Below are 21,761 nucleotides of genomic sequence, written 5' to 3' on the forward strand. Positions count from 1 at the left end.
AACCGCATCTTAATACCAGGTGGAAATTGGGTCTAAATCAAGCCAACTGATCAGCCTGACTAGGCTGGGTTTAGCTGTTTTTTTGTTTTTACAGCAGGGTTGACTTGCTACAAGATGTGTGTGTATTTGCATTTCACCAGTTTGACCACAGCTCTTCCGATCAGAATTTAGTGCCGTTTTAAAATGGCTCATTACACGGCTCTTAGGAATGCAATTCAGCAGTTAGATGTTGCTCTGTAACTACTGCACATCCAGGGATTTAGATATATCAGATCACTCATCCGGATTCTGCGAGCCAGCGCTCCTGCTTCTCAGCTCACTGTGCTAATAAAATAATTTCAATGCAAATTCATGTTTCGTGTCCATTTATTTGGCAAGTAGTCTTGTAATAGTGTGATTATTGATGAGTCAGATGGTCATTTTCCACACACACATAAAAAAAAAAACACAAACAGAACTCAGACGCAAACTGGAGGTGGATTTCAGCTGTTCAGTGATTTCTTTCTCCTCAAAATGCATCATTTCAACAAAAGTCAATATTTTATGAAAATAAAATATAAATTGATTTGGTTATTAGCCATGTAATAAGTGGCATAATGTACAGTCAGTCAGTTGTTATTGCAAAATAATCCCTTCAGGGTGATGCAAGACCTGATACAGCCTTGATCACCCTGTCTGGGTTTATTGTGATAACAACTGGCTGACTGTGCATGATCCTTTACACATTAACCCCAGTGTGTGTAAGAAAACAGCTCACCACAAGTAATCCACTTTTGCTACTATATGACATAACAACTGAGCTGTAGAGACAGATTCAACACCACACTGACAGGCTTAACCATTACCCTGGTGTGTAAGTGTTTTGGTTTTGAAGTGCTACTAATATTACTATTACCATCTGTAATATGAATACTGCTGAGGCTTAGCCACTGGTATTTTGCAGTTTAGGATTTGGTAAATGTGACAGAAGACAAGATGCAAAAGATTAAGCAATGAATATATTTCCCAAAGTTAGTATCTCAACAATGATATGATGGATTACATTCAGTTTTCAGCTCTTTCAAAGTTTTAAATGATAATTAAAATGGCAAAATTGACAAGAAAACAGAAAATCACCAAAATCCATCAGAGGAAATCATAAATTGCACAAATCTTTAAGAAATCAAATCAAAGAAACAAATAGAAAGTATCTGCCAATCCTGTTACCCCTTCACTCTCTGCTTTATCAGTTGCCAATTGTGTCATATGATGGCAAACTAACATTGGCTTAAGTTTGACCCAACCTTTGAAAAATAAGGGAACCACATATTCTCATGCATTTGCAGCCACCGAGTAAGTGAGCCTCTTGTGAGTGAAGACATGTAGCATTCCCCACCCACATCCTACCCCAGCCCCTCCCATTCTTGCCTGGTTTGCAGAGAGAGTTAAGTGCTGGTATCTGATCCAGAGGTGTTCAGGAAATGCACACATGAACCACACAGAAACACTGCAAAAAAAAAAAAAAAAAAAAAAAAAAGCTGCAAGCCTGTCTAAGTGTGTATATATAAAAAAATAATACTGTACAAAGTTTACAACATATGGAAAATTAAAACAAAAGCAACCATTTCAGAATATTACAACAGAAGTGTAATTAAAACAAAGCAAAAAAATTATCTCAGAATATCATCAGGTTAAATTTGGGAACGATTAAACAATTAAATCAAACATTGCTCAATCACTATTTTGGAAGCTATAGCTGTATTCCAAAAGTATGATTAGATTATTAGATAAATCACTGTAAACCTACATCTAAATCACAAATAATTATCTTTCTATTTGTAAAAGCCAAAAAATACTTTATCTGTCTTTGCATATGAATTAGATGGTCTATAAACAGTCAGGACTCTTAAGGCTGGGGTACACTTAATTTTCCTGCATGCCATTACGTATTGTGCATGGTGGAGCGCTCAACCTTTCAAAGTATACTTTTTTTGACCGCAAACCCATATGGTCCTTGTCTGAACCATGTGCACTATGTGATCATACTTTGTGATCATCTTTTAGCACAGTCAACGGCAGGTGCATGTGTAAAAAATGCAGACTAACCATGTGAGTAGTCCTGTGCTGATAATGAAATCTGTGTTAGCACACTGCTAACTGAAGACTGAAGTATTCTTAGGCCTTTAGTCAGAGCTAGGTTAACTAAATATCCCTTTTCAATGTCAGTTTTGTTATTTTGACAAACAACGTATGCCATCTTTACAGGTGCTCAAGTATTCAGTACTGAGACACAAGGTTCTCTAGCAGTATAGCTGATTCTCTCACCAGCTTGATTTAAAATATAAAATGACTATAAACCTGTCAGAAGTGAACTCAGATCATTAATGAAACACTTTCACGGTCTTGTCTTCAGACACAGTTATTAATAAAACCTTCACTTTTGAAAGATGTTAGTGCAGAGTTTCTAGTATGAAACAGCCTTGAAACAAAAGCAGGCTGTGTGTCAGTCACTTCCTCATAATTCTTTCAATTCCTGTTCAAAAACAGTATAATTGACTTTCAAGCCAACATGTGACAACGGCAACACAAAGACTCCAATGAGACAGTGGGGAGAAGGCATAGGGCATCCTTCGCTTTAGTGACGTGCACTTCCCAGTTCCTGTGAACTGCATGCAAACTTTCTGTAGAGTGCAAGTCAGGGCTGAAAAGAGACACCAGCATAGTTCAGAACTTGTGGGGTACTAATGCAATATCATGAGTAAAGCAAGACACTGCGGTCACAAACTCTTGCGCGAAGACCCGGAAACAATGACAGGACATATTTGGACAACTGAAATAATCATACTGTCCAAAAGCCATTTGGAGTGAGCCAATGTAATCATTTCAACTGTTTTCACTTGAAACACATCTGTAAATCTTGTCTTGATCATAAAGGCAGTCACATTAAAAATATGGAATATCATGAAAGTCATTAAATTGGACCTGTGTGCCTTTAAAAAGGGTATGTCGATAAATCTGTCCTTATGATATGCCATCAAATGGAGGCATGTCTCAAATACAAGGATCAATTCAGAAGAGAAGCATCAATAAACTGTAGCCTAAATAGTTGCTTCACCTGGATCTACTTCCTGAGGATTAATAATTTTGAAGGCACTGAGGCAGCAACGACCTTGTCAGATGAAATTTGCAATAGGCTTCCTACACCACAGCATTATATACACATTTACAAGCTTACAAGAGCATCTATCTGAATTGTCATTTGCAATTACTGAAGACAGTCCACAAACCAAAGTAAGAGGAATTTCATTTGGAGACCTTCTCCAGAATGCACTTTTATGGTTTGTTAGTGGTTAGTTGCAATAAAAGCAGCTAATTTTGTAAAACAACTAAACCTGTTATAATGCACTACACGCCTTCCCCTGAGGATTTGTGCATTGAATGGATGTCTATGAACAGTCTGCAATGTTGTGCATTATTCTGATCAACTGGAAGGTTGTCTCTGTAGTTCAACTGGCTGTAGCTTAAGCTACAGAGAAATACATTACACTTGATCAGAATACTCAAATGAGAACAATCTTAAAGACATGCCTTTTGCATATAAGAGGTTAAAACTATGAGCGAGAGATGCATTTGAGATGTGCTAGAAAGTAGAATGAGTCTGCAAGTAGTGTTCAGGAATTTTACAACAATTCCTTTCAAACCTTTTCTTTCATATGCACAGAGTTCTTAATTGTTTAGGGTACATTTACTGTGTTGCGTCAAGGGTATTATTGCCACAGGAATAAAATGGTTGGAAAAAACTTTGCAAACCCTGAAGGAAAATTAGAGAGACTAACATTTTGGGATATGTGGGTTATCAATAGTCCTAAAAGGGAGCATGCAGACTGATGCCCTCAGTCACTGCTGTCATCCTCATCTTCGTCATCAGAGAGGTTGTTGGTGGAGAACTCTGAACCATGCAGACTGTAGGAGTCTGAGCGGGGGGGCAGGGTGGCGCCCGTTGAGAGTTGTTTGTAACAGAACTCACACACGCGCACTGGTTTGGATGACTGACTGGGAAGCAGGAACTTCTTTTCTGAACAGGGGCCGCACACAACAAATCCGCACTTCCTGCAGTGGTGGCGTCTGCTGACCGGCGTGAATTTCACCTTCTGGCAACGCATGCATACAGACGCTTCCGAGTCGGGCACCCACACTGCCGCGTGCTCCCCGGTAGGAGATTTCCCGCTTTTTTCTAGCAGATCCGAGATGCACTTGCTGATGTGGCTCATCCACTCGGATTTCTCCGTAGCTGTGGCGGCGTAGACGGCGAATGACTTGGTGGGTGTTTTAATGATCCAGCCATTGCGCAGGTCGCCCTCATCCTCGACGGTGTCTATGGTGACAAACTCCAGTGGGATTATGTGTTGCCTATTGTACTTTTTCTTCTGGATAACAATGCTGCCATACACCAGGATGTCATTGAAGAGAAAGAACTGCCGGGCTTTGGGCTTTTTGCGGCACAATTTTGTGAGAACGCCTTCTCCGATGAGCACTCGACCTGGGATTACCAGCGGTTGGCCTGCCGTGCCGAAGCAGGCTTCAACGACTGCAATACGTTTTGAGTTGGCCTCACTATTCGCCAAGCGGTCCACCATCTGGGAAAAAATGCAAGAGAAAAATAAAATGTTATTATAAGAGAAAAAGGAAGAACTGATCATAATGGTTTGACTTTTCTGACAATGCTACCACCCTTAAGATATACCACAGCAAATTAAACAATAGCACTTCTGGTTTATCACAGGGACCTTTTGTAATGGCAAAATCAATTCTGAATGCCCTTCAAATAGTTCTCACCAAAAGTTCTCAATATCAACCAAAGAAAATAAACAGCTGCCTATGTAAATACAAACACATTTGTTTTAGAAATATAAATAGATACATTATTGCACTAAAGTTTTAGGCACTTGTGAAAATGTTGTTTTGATAGTTTTAATGTATAAAGTAACGGCAAAAAAAAAGATTTTTGGTCTGACAACCTCTGCCTTAAAACAAGCCCAATTCTCCTAGGTACACCTGGGCACAGTTTGTGTTGGTTGTTTGCAGATAGAATGTTCCAAGCTTCTATGAGAATTTGCCACAGTTCTTCCATTTATTCAGGTTGTCTCAACTGCTTCTGTCTCTTCAATAATCCCAGACTGACTCAATGATGTTCTGTGGAGACTATACCATCTGTTGCAGGGCTCCCTGTTCTTCCATTATATTATATTTGCAAAAGGAATGTTTGAGAGTCTAAAACGTATATTTTTATTGACACTAAAGATGGTTATTTATAACTTTAGCTTAAGACAAATGTTTTTGTGAAACATCTTTGTGCATAAGACTTTTTTACAGAACTGTGTGTGTGTGTGTGTGTGTGTGTGTGTATGTGCGCGCGCACGGCATGTAGAGGGAGAGAGAACACAGGGTAAAATGCAACAGAAAAAAATGACATGGTTAGTTACCTTTTCTATAAATTCTCAAACTGTAGATTCCATCACCACACAGCTGTAACCTTTCACAGTGCTTTAGAGAGAAACAGACCTACATTAGCTATTCAACAGGATCTGATGGTTCTCACATTACATCCTGTATGTGCACCTTTTTAGTCGCATCTGTGCAGGTCTAAAAAACGAAACTGTGCAATTCACAACTCAGAATAATTTGGGAGCAAATGATAAATGCCTCATAATATTACTGATTCATTTAATAAGCAGTTGCTAAAATCAAGCCTGTGTTATAGTGCCACCCTTGTTTATTCAGTAGCCTGCAAAACAAATTATACGCAATTCAGGGCTTTGCACTGAGGCAGCTCAGATGGCAGAGGAGATCAACAAACATGATAAACACAGTGAAATCTGAATTCATAATTTTAATTATTTTGCATATTGGTGGACCTAGGCAGTTTATAATTTTAATAGCACTACTACATTTCTGAATTGTGAGTTTCCGTTAACAGAGTTCCAACAGAATGTAGTGGCAGGTCTGTAACAAGTTCATTTTTCGATCTAAACAGCAGAATAACTTTAGAATGAAAATGTTCTAATGTTTGGACTCCATCCGCAGGGTGTTTTGTTTATACATACAATGAGTACCTACCAATATACAATTCACAACTCTGGTATCACATTGTTTCCTCTGAATGAATAAAAAAATATTACAAACGGCAAGGTGTCAGCTTCACATTGACAGTGTATCCAAGATTCAGAGAGCTTGAATATGGAGAATATGTGGTCTAAAGTGGCCTAGGAGAAGAAAATCGGGTCAATGTAAAGCATACTGAACCCACCAATGGCAAAATCACATGAGATCTTCATTTGATCAGCTATACACCGGGGGATTAAGAGATCAGAAAACACTACTGTGCATTTTATCCATTTTCATCATGTCATGAATCATGCAAACCCCAGTTCTGTGTCCAAAATGATCAGTAATTGGCTGGTATGTCTTACAAAACAAGCCCCTTCACCAAAAGAGGAACACCATGATATTTAATACATCCTACACTTTGACCTCAACGTTGAAAAACCAAGCCTGTATGTTTACAACATTACACACAAACCACATATTTATCTAATGCAATCTTTTCCAAGCATACAACCCACCTATGCAGGAAACCTCCCCACACAGCTAAACTTCATCAGCTGTGGTTACTACCAGTGATAAATGAATATATCATCCAAGCCAATTAATCAGGTGCTATTTTTCATTATCAGTATTTGCTCTTTACTTAATCAAGGTCCAGATCTCATTTTGAAATATTCGCCTTCTTTGATGTTTTGAGTCGGCGACTAGCATTAGTAAAATGCTGGATTTTTGTGAGGTTTGTGTATTACGTCTGTTTAAATGAGATATCTATTATATTTTCTTTCTCATATTTTCAAACAGTCTATAATAGAAGATTTATTGACATTTGCCTTTTAACATTAGAAAAGAAAGTTACAAGTGACAGGGAACTGCTGAGGAGAGGCTGATAGAACATGTGCATTAGGAGGTAAATAAATGAGCGCTCCACAGGATGCTGGATTGGCTCAACTTTTGTGAGGTTTGTTTATTACATCTGTTAAAATGAGATATGTGCATATTGGCAGATGGTATATGCAATTTTTTTTATGATATTTGCCTTTTTATCATTAGACAAGACAGTTACAAATTACAAGTTAAACTGATGAGGAGATGGAGAATGAAACAGGCGAGCACTTTAACATTATGAGTTCAAACGCATCTGCCGTGTCTGATGAATGAGACTGTTGCACACAGGTCTATTATTGTAGTAACACGATGGCACCAACAACAAAACTAATCGTGACTGGTCATTTACATGTCTCAGATGCTTCACATGCAAGCAGGCAATTTTCGGCACCCTAAACAAACAAATCGGCCAAACAGGAACATTTATCAGCCGATGCGATACTAAAAAAAGTCAGAATATCAGCCGGTTTATCGGCCTCGGAAATATATCGGTTGACCAATAACTAGTAGTCCAAGAACGCACGAACAATAGTCGTGTAGTGTGCGCAATCATGCAACTTTGGCTGAAGAGTCATCAGGTGTGCACCCTTTTCTGACGAGTGATAGATCAGCAATGAGCAACAGCGAATGAAATACAGAGAGCGCGTAGTAGGAGAGCATTACATTGAGAAAACAAAAGAGATGACAAAAAATAATTAGAAAATAAAATAATGGGTGCAAGTGCTTCTTTCATGTTGTTTGATGACATGTATAATGAATAAACTTCCCGTTGGTATGTGCGTGAGTTTGTGAATTAATTTTGTGATCACTGTTTAATTGGGGAACAAATAATCAGTCATGTAGTGTGCGCACCAACATGACAGAAAACAAGACTGTGCATTGCAGGGCACCAACGGCAAGTGTGTGCTTTGCTTAAAACGCTGTTGCTGCCCTGGAATGAAAGTCACAGTGTACATGATTCAAGTTGTTGTCCAACCAATTAGACTGAAAGTTATTACCCAATATGCTTTTGAAATCAACCACAAAGTAAAACATTTGATTTTTAGGTTGAAAAAGTTGGTGGCATCATTTTTGTGACTGACTAATCACTGTTGTCATTTTGGAGTAGTGTGCCCATTTCTATTCTACACCAAATGCTTTAAGCCACAAAACTGGAGCGCTAGTCAACTGAGTCAACTGAGTTTTTAGAAACGGGACCTCTTTTGCTCATTGTAAGAACAATTCTAAATAAAAGCAAGAACATTTATTTTCTTTATTGCAAGGCTAAAAATAAAGAATTATTACATTTAATAATGTGAGGGGCAGTAGAGAAGCTTTGTGTTTCTGAGGCCTGTGTGCATGGCTCTCTGAAAGGACACCACCACCTCTTACACAGCTGCACTTTCCTGACTCACTTCCTCCTTTCACATAAAATGAAAACTACTGCAAGGGCATTCCACACACATTGTATGTACTGTATGTGGAGGGTAACATACAAAAGCCAAACATAGTATTTGAATTTAACAGTGCAAACTAGTGTTTCTTTGAGGAGTAGAAACTCTGTTTTACATGTTTCCACAGTAGTTGTCCACACCACAATAACCTTCCAAATGCACAACCTGGACTTCGTAATCTGTGTTCTATTTGATTGCTAAAAAGAGAGACCTAATTTAAAGATCACTTGTCAAAATACTGGACAGGAAACAAAGTTACAGTGAGGTAAAAAAAGTATTTGGTCCCCTGCTGATATTGTATGATATTGCCCACTGACAAACAAATGATCAGTCTATAATTTTAATGGTAGGTTAATTTGAAAAGTGAGAGACAGAATAACAACAAAAAAATCCAGAAAAACGCATATCAAAAATGTTATAAATTGAATTGCATTTTAATGAGGGAAATAAGTATTCGACCCCTCTGCAACACATGACTTAGCAATCACAGCGGTCAGACGATTATTGTAGTTGGCCACCAGGTTTGCACACATCTCAGGATAGATTTTGTCCCACTCCTCTTTGCAGATCTTCTTCGAGTCATTAAGGTTTTGAGGCTGACGTTTGGCAGCTCAAACCTTCAGCTCCCTCCACAGATTTTCTATGGGATTAAGGTTTGGAGACTGGCTAGGCCACTCCAGGACCTTAATGTGCTTCTTCTTGAGCCACTACTTTGTTGCCTTGGCCGTGTGTTTTGGGTCATTGTCATGCTGGAATACCCATCCACGACCCATTTTCAATGCCCTGGCTGAGGGAAGGAGGTTCTCACACAAGATTTGATGGTACATGGCCCCGTCCTTGGTCCATTTGCTGCGGTGAAGTTGTCCTGCCCCTTAGCAGAAAAACACCCCCAAAGCATAATGTTTCCACTTCCATGTTTGATGTGGGGATGGTGTTCTTGGGGTCATAGGAAGCATTCCTCCTCCTCCAAACATGGCAAGTTGAGTTGATGCTAAAGAGCTTGATTTTGGTCTTATCTGACCACAACACTTTCACCCAGTTCTCCTCTGAATCATCCAGATGTTCATTGGCAAACTTCAGACTGTACATGTGCTTTCTTGAGCAGGGGGACCTTGGGGGCGCTGCAGGATTTCAGTCCTTCACGGCATAGAGTGCCCAAAGAGGATATTTAACTGCTGCAGTGTGACTCAAGGCACATCATAACATTTGCATTCGCTCCCTTATCGATGTCTGAACCTGCCCGTGCAGAGCGCATATACAGTAGGGGTATAACAATGCATCGATCCAATGACCAACGATCCAATGTGATCGATACAAAGCGCAAATATTGATACAGAATTTTTTTTACATTTTTTTTAAGATGTACCTTTATTTTAATCACCTCATGTCAGCCACGTCCGTAGGCATTTCCGTCAGGCAATGAAGCAACCTTATTACATTAATTTGAATTTATAAGTGCTAAGTATATCAATTAATAAATTTAAGAGCATAATACAGAATGTGGTAAAGGAGACATGTGCTTGTTTTTCTTGAGAGGCCATTGTGTTTGAATGATTTTTTATTTTACACGATTGTAGGTATGTATGTATGTATGTATGTATGTATATATGTATAACTTTTTTTTTAAAATTTTTTATTTTTTTTTAATATGTTGTGTTTATGTATGGCTGCTACCTTGGCCAGGTCTCTCTTGTAAAAGAGATTTTCATCTCAATGAGACTTCCTGGTAAAATAAAGGTAAAAAAAAAAAAAAAAAATAGGCTTTACATGTGGGACACAGATGTGCGCAGGGTCTTTGAAGCCAAATTGTGCACTACTATCCATACGGCGTGCACTCAACCAGGCACTTCTTCAAATGCCAGCTCTCGTGACAAACGCAGAGCGGCTCACATGCACAATTAATTCGGATTTCCATCGATATAGTTGCGCATGCGACTCGTTTGAATTTTACATGGGCATTTGCTATTTTAAAGTACCATGGAGCATTTCAACATGAATGTGAAACATCTTGACAACGCCAACATTTTGAACAGCACTAATGAGGGAAAGAGAAATCACCTGCTCAGCTCCAGCATCCGTTATAAGACTTACACATCAACAACCTTACTAACATTTATCCCAGTTAACTGTAACATAATTTTTCATTACAACTGTGGAAGTTGTAGTCAAGAAAACTACGGATTGTTGGAAACAAGTCATGGGTATGTAAGTAGCCTATTTTTAACTAAACTGAAAAATTAGCTATCATCAAACAAGTGATGATCACATGTGTGACTTTATACATACATACATACACATACACACACATTATCTTTTCAACATCTGAAGTACCTTACTCTGTTGTGGATGTCCCAATGTGTATACAGAGAGCTGAATAAAATTATATTTTGCTTGCATTTGAGGGCAAATTTTTTTTTTATGTAATTGATTGTGTAAAACAGGCACATAATACAGGAATATCGATCGCAGGCCCCTGAATCGAATCGTATCACGGCAGACTTTGAAGTATCTGCAAAAATCTGATCGCAGGCCAAGAGAATCCATTCAAGATCGTATCATGATGAAAATGTTTCCATGAATCGGTTTAACATACACTACTGGTCAAAACCTTTGAAACACTTGACTGAAATGTTTCACATGATCTTAAAAATCTTTTTATCTGTAGGTGTATGCTTAATTTTTTTTAATTCGTTTTGTAGACAAAAATATAATTGTGCCACCACATGAATTTATTTAATTTGAAAACTAAATTTACTTCATAAAAAAAGGTTTTGAAATTGATGACTTGGACCAAATAATAAATAAAAGCAGCTAATAAGAGCCCAAAATAGATGGTGAAATCATTCATTACGGTTTAAAATGCATCCCAGGGTGAAACCTCAAGAAGTTGGTTGAGAAAATGTCAAGAGTACATGACTGCAAATTCTAGGCAAAGGGTGACTACTTTGAAGATGCTAAAATATAACACAGTTTTGATTTATTTTAAATTTTGTTTAGTCAAAACACAATTCCCATAGTTCCATTTATGTTATCCCATAGTTTTGATGACTTTACTATTATTCTAAAATGTGAAGAAAAATGTATAATAAAGAATGAGTGTTTCAAAACTTTTGACCGGTAGTGTAGTTTACACATTCATGTTTGGCTTAAAATTTTTAAAAGGATGCCTTTCAGTGGAATTTAGTGTCAAATTTGGCTATTGAAATAGATTAAGTATTTTATATGAGTCGCGTAAACACGGTTTTCTGTTGTGTCTGAAATTTTAAACTATGATAAACTGGTGCAAAATGTGAAAAAAGATGTTCTAGTTGCAAAGATCATAATAAATGCAATATGCTTGCAAGTCTCTATCAAACACTGTAGCCTCTCAAACCACAACAGATTCCTTAAGCTATAATTGCAATTAAGTCCCTGACCGAATTTGCCAAAATGGCCTTCTGGCAATGATTAACTGAATCTGATCTGGAAGAGAGGCCTGGAAGGCCAATGCTGGAGATACACTGGCTGTGTAGAGAAATGTCATTCTAATTCTGTGAGCCTTCATGACAGAGTCTGATGGATGTGTGCCCAACTCCATAATTAGACTCTCCAGTATGAGTCACTACAGCATTGGCTGTAGCCTCCAATTCACCCAGTACTCAACCCCTCCAAAAGCCCTTTCACCATTCAGCCGGCAGAACCCAAACAGAATGTTTATCAAGGAGTGGTGAAAAGGGTTTGTCATATATATATATATATATATTCTACCTCTTTGTTTAACAATCATTTCCATGACTTGTATTAACAAAATATCCAGCAAATACTTTTAAACATTAAAGTGCATATATTGTGGGTGTCATGTGTTCTTCCTCCATTATTTCACGAAGATGCTGTGCTGTACATCAGCTGTTATGAAAATTGCATCTTGGCACATTCATGGCCTTGTACTGGAGATTGAAGAGAAGCAGCAGGTGCAAACCAGACCTCTCTCTTTTTCTGCAGAATGCTAACACATTGCAGGTCTAACAGCCAACACCTGGGCCTCCAGAAACCAAGCAACTTGATAGTCCATCTGCCGGAGCAAACACAAATGGGTCTATAATGGGAATTTGACAGCATTCTCTGATGCAAATTTTATTTGAATATTTGAACAAATCACAACTGTGTGCAGTCGAGGAAATGACAATATCAGTGTGCCACCATCTTGACCTTTTTCAAGTTGTTACTTGAGTTTATTAGGACATGTTTAAGACTCCAAACACAGCGTGTCTCAGTGTGACACAAATTAGCTCTAAGTATGCTATGACTACTGACTACTGACCATTCAGCAGACATATCACCCCGTACGTCAAGACATAACATTGCTTTACATAACAATCAATATTCATCATCAAAGCCTTCACCTTACAGGACTCATCAATAAGGACTGCCCGATGGCCTGGGACCAGTGCGAGAGATGTTCGGGACAGTTGCAAGAATTGTCACTGGCCTGGTCGCATTTATAATGTTAGTGCTAGCAAACAACTAGCGAGAGAACACAAAAAACACAAGCATTATTCCAACCAAGCATTCAGAGACAAGAGAGTGCCATTATATATAGCAGGCAAAGACGTGCGAGCGCATAAGATACAGTCGCGTGAGTGCACAAGAGCATGCAGACATAGAGCGCAGACTACTAGAACTGTCCTGACCCTTTTCCAATTACCAATGTGCACATATTGGTGAAAATTAGTAATCCACACATTTGTACACAAGAAATCAACAGTTTTTTTCTGTTGGACTGTCTATCTCTCGCCATGCAGCTTAGACACTGTTTAATGTGCACAAGCACATGCAAAGGGACAGAGCACAAATAACGTTCCCACAGTACACAAAAACAAACATTATCTTTCATTATTTCGCCTTAAGAGAAGAAGTGCTGAATGAAACCTAATAAACATTGTTAAACCCCGGTTATCCACATGGCTGGAAATCATGAGCTGCTCAGTATCCAAAATGTAAGAATACATTTAATTAGCCTAAGTGATGTTTCAAAACATAATCATTAATTCAACATGATAATGACATTTGATATGAAAAGAAGCAAAATCACTATGGCTATTGTAATTTTCAAAGCTAGCTGTAAGCTAGGACTAGGTGACTACTTAAAACAGTCATCCTGATTACACACCTGTATATTTCTCATTTCTAAAGCATGTATACATTTTCTTTTTGTGCTTTGAGTAGCAGTCATTTTCGGTCTTATTTGGGTTGTCTAATTTTATGTTTATAGCCACACTTTTAATCTAGTTTAGGCCTGATATCTGCCTACTGTACACGTCACAACTGATTTAGTAGCAAGGTCTCCTGTATTATGAATTCATGTTTTATTATATTAAGCCAATGAAAGAAATCTTTAACTCAGTGACTAAATCCTGCTTTTGATCAATACACATGGCCCAAAAGTTAACAGCATGACTAAACGGGTGAGCGAAAACCCCATCATTTGCTCCACAGAACTCTTAGCTAAAAAACAAGTGTGAATGACAGAACGGCATTCTGTCGAGTTTAATATGTTGTATTTATGAATGTATATCTGTAAAATGCTTTTATGTGGCATAAATCCTATCTTGAAAAATTATAAATATGATAAATTTTGGAGGAAATTGACTTGAACTTGAAATGAAATAAATAGCCAATATAAAAAAAAAAAGCTTTGGAAACATTATTTTAAAGCCATTATGGTAAAAACAGCTATTTTTAATTACTGTGTCATTAAAAAAATCCTTAGCGTAGAGTCATACGATATGGGTTTTTAAATGGCCAATGCCAATGTCCAGAGAGCAAGGTCTCACACAATTTAATATCACACAATTTAAGTTAGTAAATAACAAACATAACATTTATAAAAAATAAACTCTTATTTAGCACTATATTTACTAAATTTCACAAAATTATCTTTATAAAAAGTTTTTTTATTTAAATGGAAGATAGCAGTTTCTTCTGATTTCGGTTAGTCATAAAAATGTTGTAAATAATTTGCATGAAGAAATTAATACATTAGTAAGAAGGAAATAACAGTACACACAGGCGATTTATCGTCCTCGGCATAATATCGGTCAACCACTAGCGTCGAGCCTGCCTTAGTCAGATTAAATCACAGCATAAAGACATCTCTTATTTGACAACCCTTTCAAAAATCAAGCGTTAACTGCAAATTTGCCGGCAACTCGCCAAAGATAATTTTCACAAGCAAATGAGCTTTGCAGCAAATTGAGCTGCAAACTTCTGGCAAACATTTGCGGTGAATCACAAGCTCATTTGCATGTGAAAATGACGGCAAATTCGTGTCAAGTTTGCGGCTAGTTTCGATTTCTTTGAAAGGGAGATGCTCATAAGGTGAACAGCCTTGTCTGCTGTTTTTCAATGGTGAGTGTGATGTGAACAATATAAACCTGAAAAAGTTTAGCCATGAAGTTGTCCAATGTGCTGTAATTTATCCAGTATAGGCCTATATATTATCTTTCTGATTTTTGTAGTAATTCGTAATTCAGTTTTTCAGCACCTGCTAATGCATATATTGGATTGTGACACAGTAACGTTACATTTTCTCTTTTTTTTTCTCCTTTAACTGTGCCTCTAAATGTTTGACCATGCCACAATTGTTTTATTTTTAAGTGCTCCTAAACAAAATTGTTAGCGTACAGCCCAGGTCCATTACTCCATTCAAATTGATTAATGAATCATACTTTTTGAATAACACTTGCTTAATCTCAGTAACTGCCCTGTTATTGGACAGGTTCATTCATGGATTCAATTAATCCTGGTTTACTGTGCATAGTGAATATCTACAATAGCATTGATAACGGAAAACTAGTGTCTGAATGATGCAGCTTCCAAGCCACTAGATGTAAGCCAATTTACGTCACTTCGACATACTTTAAAAACTTACTCAGTGCACTGTTAAATATTGGGACTAGGGTTGCGTGGCTTACCGGTACTAACAAAGTACCACGATATAAAAAAATTAAAATAATTAAAGGGTACGATATCATCTTGTTGTTAATATCAGTACCATATTACAGTATGCTGTCATTAGCATATTTATATGAGATGTGACAAATTTTAGGTGAAATCAATGACAATTTGAAAATAAAATCCTCTGGATATGGCCAAGTGCTCGGTCATGTGATTCCTACACACACAGGTGCACACGCGAGTGCACACTCACACAAAGGCAACACGCTGTTGGTGCTTAATTTTCAGAGTATAAATAGCTGTTAACACTTAAATTAACTCCTCGGATGCTGCTAGGAGATTTCAGCTTGCGAGTCGTGATGGGAGTATTCCAGCATTAATGGGAAGCTTTATATATCTAAACCATAAAAACAGGAAGAACTCAAAGGACTGTCAAAATAAAAGTCCCTCACATGAAAGCTCTATTCAAATGAATGTGTGAAATTGAAGACAGAAAAATAAAACTACTGTATAAAAATGTAATATTCAAAGTTGCAATAATACTCATAATAGCAATTGTCATCCAAATTGGATGTATTATTATTATTATTATCTTTAAGCAATGTCAAAAATGCAAGCAGCCTTGTGCCACAGGTAATCAGATTTTTTTTTTATTCATTAATGTTTTCATTAATACTGTGAAGCTCTTTTGTGCAGCATTTTATTTTACCAAAAATAAAATTGAATTTTTTTAATTATATATATATATATATGATATTTTTATTTTATTAAAACTGTATATATCAATTTGATCAAACACCATTTGATCATAACATTTAATTAAACATTTAACATGGAATCCAGAAAAAATCAAACAGAAAATGAATAATTTTAAACTGACTTTATAGGGCTGGGATAAACGATTATTTTTTAAACGATTAATCTAGCGATTATTTTTTCGATGCATCGATTAATTGACTAATAGCAATTTATACATGTTGATTTACATATCTGAATGAAAAAAAAAAACATGAAATCCTTAACATTGCAATGTATGTTTATTGCTCTTAAAATTCCAAAATAAAAGACTATACAAGTGCAAAGTAATGCATTCTTAGTCAGAGGTAGCATTCAATAAAACCTTGAAGCCTTGAAAACACACAGGCCTAGCTTACTGAAAAAAGTGCATCTTTTAATTCTTCATTCACATAAAAATAACAACAACATATAGTAATACACTCTGCCACTCACCTTTTTCTTAAACTCAAAATTCAAAAATAAAATTCAAGTAAAAGTGTACAAGAGCAAAATAATGCATTCTGATGTCTAGCATTCAATAAAAAAAATAAAAAGGTCACCCAGCCACCCTTTCTTAGAGCTATTGAAAGAATACAGTAACTATTGTAAACTTGGGGGCTTTAAGCTAATACAGAAAGTGCTTTTCCAACAAAAAATTAATAATGAAAATAAACATTCAGAATTCAACATTTATGTTGAACATAGGCCTACCTTACTGAAAAAAGCATCTTCATTCACATGCAAATAACAACTTACACTCTGACACTTTCCTTTCACCTTAAGAATACTGTGTGTGTGTGTGTGTGTGTCTCATTCAAAAAAAAGTACAGTCATATATTGGAGTGGAGGAATATGAGCATTTCAACATGCAGCTGCTCCCGGGTTGCGCCTCTTCAGGTGCTGGTGCATTGCCGTGGTGCTAGAACGGAATGCCATCTCTATTTTGCAAAGACGACATATCACGGAATTTTTTTCCTTTTAAATTAAATAATTCCCATACTTTAGAGGAACGAGTGCGTGCCGCCTTGCACTTCTGATAGTCTGAGGAGCCACTCGTGTTGCTACTAATCTCTGGCGACGCCATCTTTGTTTTGGGTCTGACGAATCGACGCGCATATTTTGCGTCGACGTATTTTGTCCCAGCCCTATTATGCAGTTAATTGAATCATCATTTTCTGTGTAATTTCATAAAAAAATCTGAGTCTTTTTATCTGTTGATTATAGTATCGATTCAGTATCGATACTGAGGTACCAGGGCTGGTTTCGTACCTAAGCCAAAACTTTGGTTACGGAGCAACCCAATAGGGCCACGAGGTACCCAGCGAGGACATGTGTGAAGATCGTGATATGAAATAAACTATGCCATTCTACATTCTCAAATGAACATGTATAACATCGGCAAACACACCTACATTTCCTCCAAGGTTAAAGCTAATAACTTCCAGGGTAATATAACAAAGAAAAATGTTCTAACTTTGCACTCAAGGATTAAAAAATTTATGCAAAAATCTGCAAGATTTATGCTGCTAAATAAGGGGAAACGTATCATCACAGTCTGTGAAAAAGGTCTATTGAAGACATCTAAGTCACGTATGAAATCTCGTCTCTTTACACTGACCTTTGAGTCTGACAATTGGAATGTAGGACAGTTTTGGTGTGTTTGTATTTTAGATTAATGGTGTTTGTTTATGTAAAATTTTGAAATGTTATGTTTTAACTTGTATTACTGTGAAGCACTTTGGTCAACTCTGTTGTATTAAATGTGATATAAATAAAGCTGATCTGAGATTAAAGTGCAAATGCTGTGACTTTAATTCTATGAATAAGATATTCATTTAACCGCTGGAGTCGTATTGATAACGTCTGTCATTTTTGGAGCTTCAAAAATCAGATCACCATCCACTAGAATTTGAAGGACTTACGGAGCCAAGATATTTTTCCAATTTTCTTCAGCTGTGTTCTGGTGAAGAAAGAAAGTTATACACCTCATGAGGGTAAGTAAATAATTAGAGAATTTTCATTTTTGTACACCAAAGGGCAAGATAACTCAACAAACCTGTCAAAAGCATCTGTGATCATGCTAAAACCATAGCTACATTTACAATATAACTACTGATATGATGTCACTTTGCCAGACCTTACTGTAATGCATCAACTAAACTACTGAATAGTGAATTTCTGGGCAAAGTAAATCCGGTTAAATGATGCCTTTCAGTAAATATAAAGCAGTACTATTTTCAGCTACACCATAGAATATTTTTAACTGATAAAACTATGATTAGTTTCAAATCTTTTAGTTTCTCTTCATCAACTTTATATAAAGATATAAACCAGGCGTGTACCATCTCCAAATGAAGCATTTCAGCCCACAAAACAAGATTAAGCCTTGTGCAGCTCACACATAGTTTACTAGAGAGCTTTGGAATCCAGCCCAACATGCAATGTCTGCTGCAAAGACATTTGAGTAAGCCGGGTTTAGGAATGACGACAAACGTTGTTTCCAGGTACTTTGTTAAGATGAAGAGCTAAGTCAGAAACCTACAAATAATCACTAGACCTGTTCTATGTTTACAGTCCCCAAGAGTTAGGGCTATGTTTTGATGGCTTGCCATAATTTATTGGACTTGATATCTTTGTGACAAACTGAGCCTCAAATTTGGAAAATTCTCAAACAGCAGATTTTACAACACTTTAAACTCTACAAAAACTAAATTTAAACTGTGAACAGCTTGAAATGGGTGGGATTAAATATGTGCTTGTCAGACTTCTATCTGCTGGTCTATATTTTAATATGCAAATATTCAAACCAAATAAGAGTTGTTCCACTCTGCGCTGTGACCAAGTGACCTAAATAGCCAATAACCTGAATGGAGGACAAAAAGTGGTAAGCACATTTATTATCCTGAGGGGTCCAATTTCATCCTTTGAAGCAAATGAAAAGAATCTGTGCAGAATACAAAACAATAAGTTGAAGTGAGGATCACAATCACAAAAATGGCTGCTTCTTACATACACATCAACAGGACAAACTTCAGTGAATGACTGAAAATAAAGCATTCCCACAGACTTTTTAATTTGACTTTTCTTCCTTTCTTTAATGTCGTGCTGACACAAGGCTGCTACTTTACCATATGTTTGAACCCATTATTACAGACATGACTAGGTCAGCAAAATTTCAAATCCCTCTACTTTGACAACTGAGACAGTCTTGCATTAGCACTGGCTGCCCCTTGCATGTACAAAAATAATTGGATTATTCTCTGCAAGATTCATTCAGAATATTTTGAATGGCTGACTTATCGTCTACAACGTGTTTGCATGAAGATAATTGATGGCCTTAATATTTTTGAGCAACATCATTCTAATGCACCAGACAAGCTGGGGCCAATGGCAAAGACTGCAATTAAAAAAAAAAAAAAACCTATTAAATCTGACAGAATGAAGCTTTAAGGCACTCAACTCAACTACATGTTAACTGTGTTAAAGAAAGTTTTAACTATATGGACTTTGCAAGGACAATTAGGTCATATCACATTTAATATAAGTTCAAAATAAGTAGAAGGTATCCAGTAGAACTAATAAAGAAAGACAATCATTTTCAATTATTATTATGCCATTTGTGCAAAGTTGGACAAATGGCACTAAAGATAAGCAATATGGCTACACGAAGGAATGCACAGGGTTAACATCTGTTGTTCTCATCCTGAAATGTATGTGTATTCACTAAATGCACTTTTATTAGCTTTGCATAGACTGCCACGCAGCACTGAAGCATAAATACAGAAACAAATTTGGATTTCCTTAGGAGAGTATCATTCACGCACACCCATGAATGTAAGAAGGCCTCCAAGTGAAACAACAGAATGCAGTTATATTTTCGTAAGTGCAGGTGCGAATAAATCAAACAGCTCTACTGAATGTAGAAGTGAAACTTCCATGATATAGGCCTAAATGTAAAAATCTCTTAGGTCTTAATATGACAGCTCTAAAATGAATGCTCAATAGTGTCACTCATGAATAGCTAAATGGTTGTGCATGCATGTCTACAGTAAAGCAAATTAACATAAGTAAATGTAGCAAAAGAAAAGTAGGACTAACCTAACGTGCTCTGTATCCAGATAAAACACAGACCTGGGCTGCATCCTTAATATAATATTTGTTTAGTACGTTCTTTCCTGTTATTGGAAATTGCCTTAGGCAATTACTTAGGGGAAAATGCTGCTCCTTGGTTTCCCCATATGACTGCTACTAAAGACAGGATTGGGTGGTTTTCACTATGCAGTTTAGGTGCACCACTGCCTTCGTCACTGGCTGTCAAACAGGTTTACCAAAGTATGACAAGCCTATAATACTAACAGTTTTTTCTTTTTTTTCTTTTCAGATGATCAACATTTGGGCTTTTTTGTACTTAACTTAGTTAACTTTAACTTTTATTCTATGATCTCCAGACTCAAACTCAACTAGCGAACTCCAAACTCATATTGTTTGTTAAAGATACGTTAATAAATTGGATTCTGGCAGAATTACATAAGTTTAAATGAGATGTTTAAGAGACATTTCCCAGCAGGAAATCTCTTAAGTTGCTGCTAGTTAGTTTTAAATGGTTGTCAAAGTTTCCCCTCACGCTAGCATGCTGCTAAAAGCTAACATGACAATTTCAGTTCCCAGACGGCACGAACAGTTGTATGAATTTTGACGAACTTTAACATATTTGACTAAAACACATTTTAATGCCATTAATTTAAACCAAATAATTAGACAATAAACCAGCGTACTTGTTCGTCGAATGCACCACAAACTAGCCCTGACTAAACTAGACGATTCATGAGCGCTCCGCAAATTGAGAAAAAGGCACGCGCGCACTTACCTCAACGCAACAGACCAACGGCTGCAGAAGCCAAGAAGCCCCGAGTCAATGGTAACTTTTCCCGCGGGCAAATTATTTAAATTCCAAATCTGAAAAAGCGACCGTTGAAAGTTCTTTCTTCCCGGGCAGCCAAAGTAGGAAAGTACAGTTTCAATATGGCTGAGGGAAGGAGCAGGGAATGTAAGCGTCACTGGCGTGACTCCGGGTTGGGGTTGGTGTGGGAAAAGGGGCAGGGACTTAACTGGATAAACACTAATCATCCTTATACATAGCGTGGTGTAAACTTGCTCTTTCTTGTTTATAAGGAGCCGCCTCGGTTATGTGTCAGTGCTTGTTGAACAACAACACTATGTAACGATACTTCTAGTTGTGTCTTTGAGTTAAAGATGGGCGGATCGATCCTAAAAGTTTCGATACTTCCGATACTGATGTCAAAAATATCGATCCTCACACAAAAATATAGATTCTGAATTATTTTTTTTTTTTTAACTAGGGACATTATTATTTGGTTACCACGAATAATAAGCATAAGCTTCAAAGTGAAATAAAATGGATTAGGCTATATTAGCAAATACTTGTGCAGGATTGTAACTGTTTCTTCTTCCACTCATCTTAGCATTCATAAATGCTGAAAAACACAAGCAGACAAGCGCGTGCGCCGTCACAAGACTCATTCAAACGAGACAGATCAGTGCCTTGTAGAGGTAATGATAGAAAATCAGAGAAACAGTTTCTGGTGTTAACTTATAGGGCATACGCAGGCATACGTCGTATGCCAT

General features: G+C 37.1%; 1 protein-coding gene across 2 annotated transcripts; it reads right to left on the minus strand.

Annotated features, from left to right (window-relative positions):
* Positions 1–366: 366 nt before the first annotated feature.
* Positions 367–21,140, minus strand: LOC127658394 (pleckstrin homology domain-containing family F member 2-like). 2 transcript variants are annotated; one of them, XM_052147664.1, is made up of 3 exons: positions 20,983–21,140; positions 5,463–5,523; positions 367–4,616 (listed from the first exon to the last, which is right to left on the minus strand). In XM_052147664.1, the coding sequence occupies exon 3, from the start codon at positions 4,614–4,616 to the stop codon at positions 3,873–3,875; it is 744 nt and encodes a 247-aa protein (XP_052003624.1). In that variant the 5' UTR covers positions 5,463–5,523; positions 20,983–21,140; the 3' UTR covers positions 367–3,872. The 2 variants fall into 2 exon arrangements, with proteins under 2 accessions (XP_052003624.1, XP_052003623.1); XM_052147663.1 differs by lacking the exon at positions 5,463–5,523.
* Between the last annotated feature and the right edge of the window lie 621 nt (positions 21,141–21,761).

This window comes from Xyrauchen texanus, chromosome 17 (genome assembly GCF_025860055.1).
Source record: "Xyrauchen texanus isolate HMW12.3.18 chromosome 17, RBS_HiC_50CHRs, whole genome shotgun sequence".
NCBI classification, from domain to species: domain Eukaryota; kingdom Metazoa; phylum Chordata; class Actinopteri; order Cypriniformes; family Catostomidae; genus Xyrauchen; species Xyrauchen texanus.

Bases quoted from the DNA above. Each gene is read 5' to 3' on its own strand.
- LOC127658394 (XM_052147663.1), bottom strand. From the start codon at position 4,616: ATGGTGGACCGCTTGGCGAATAGTGAGGCCAACTCAAAACGTATTGCA.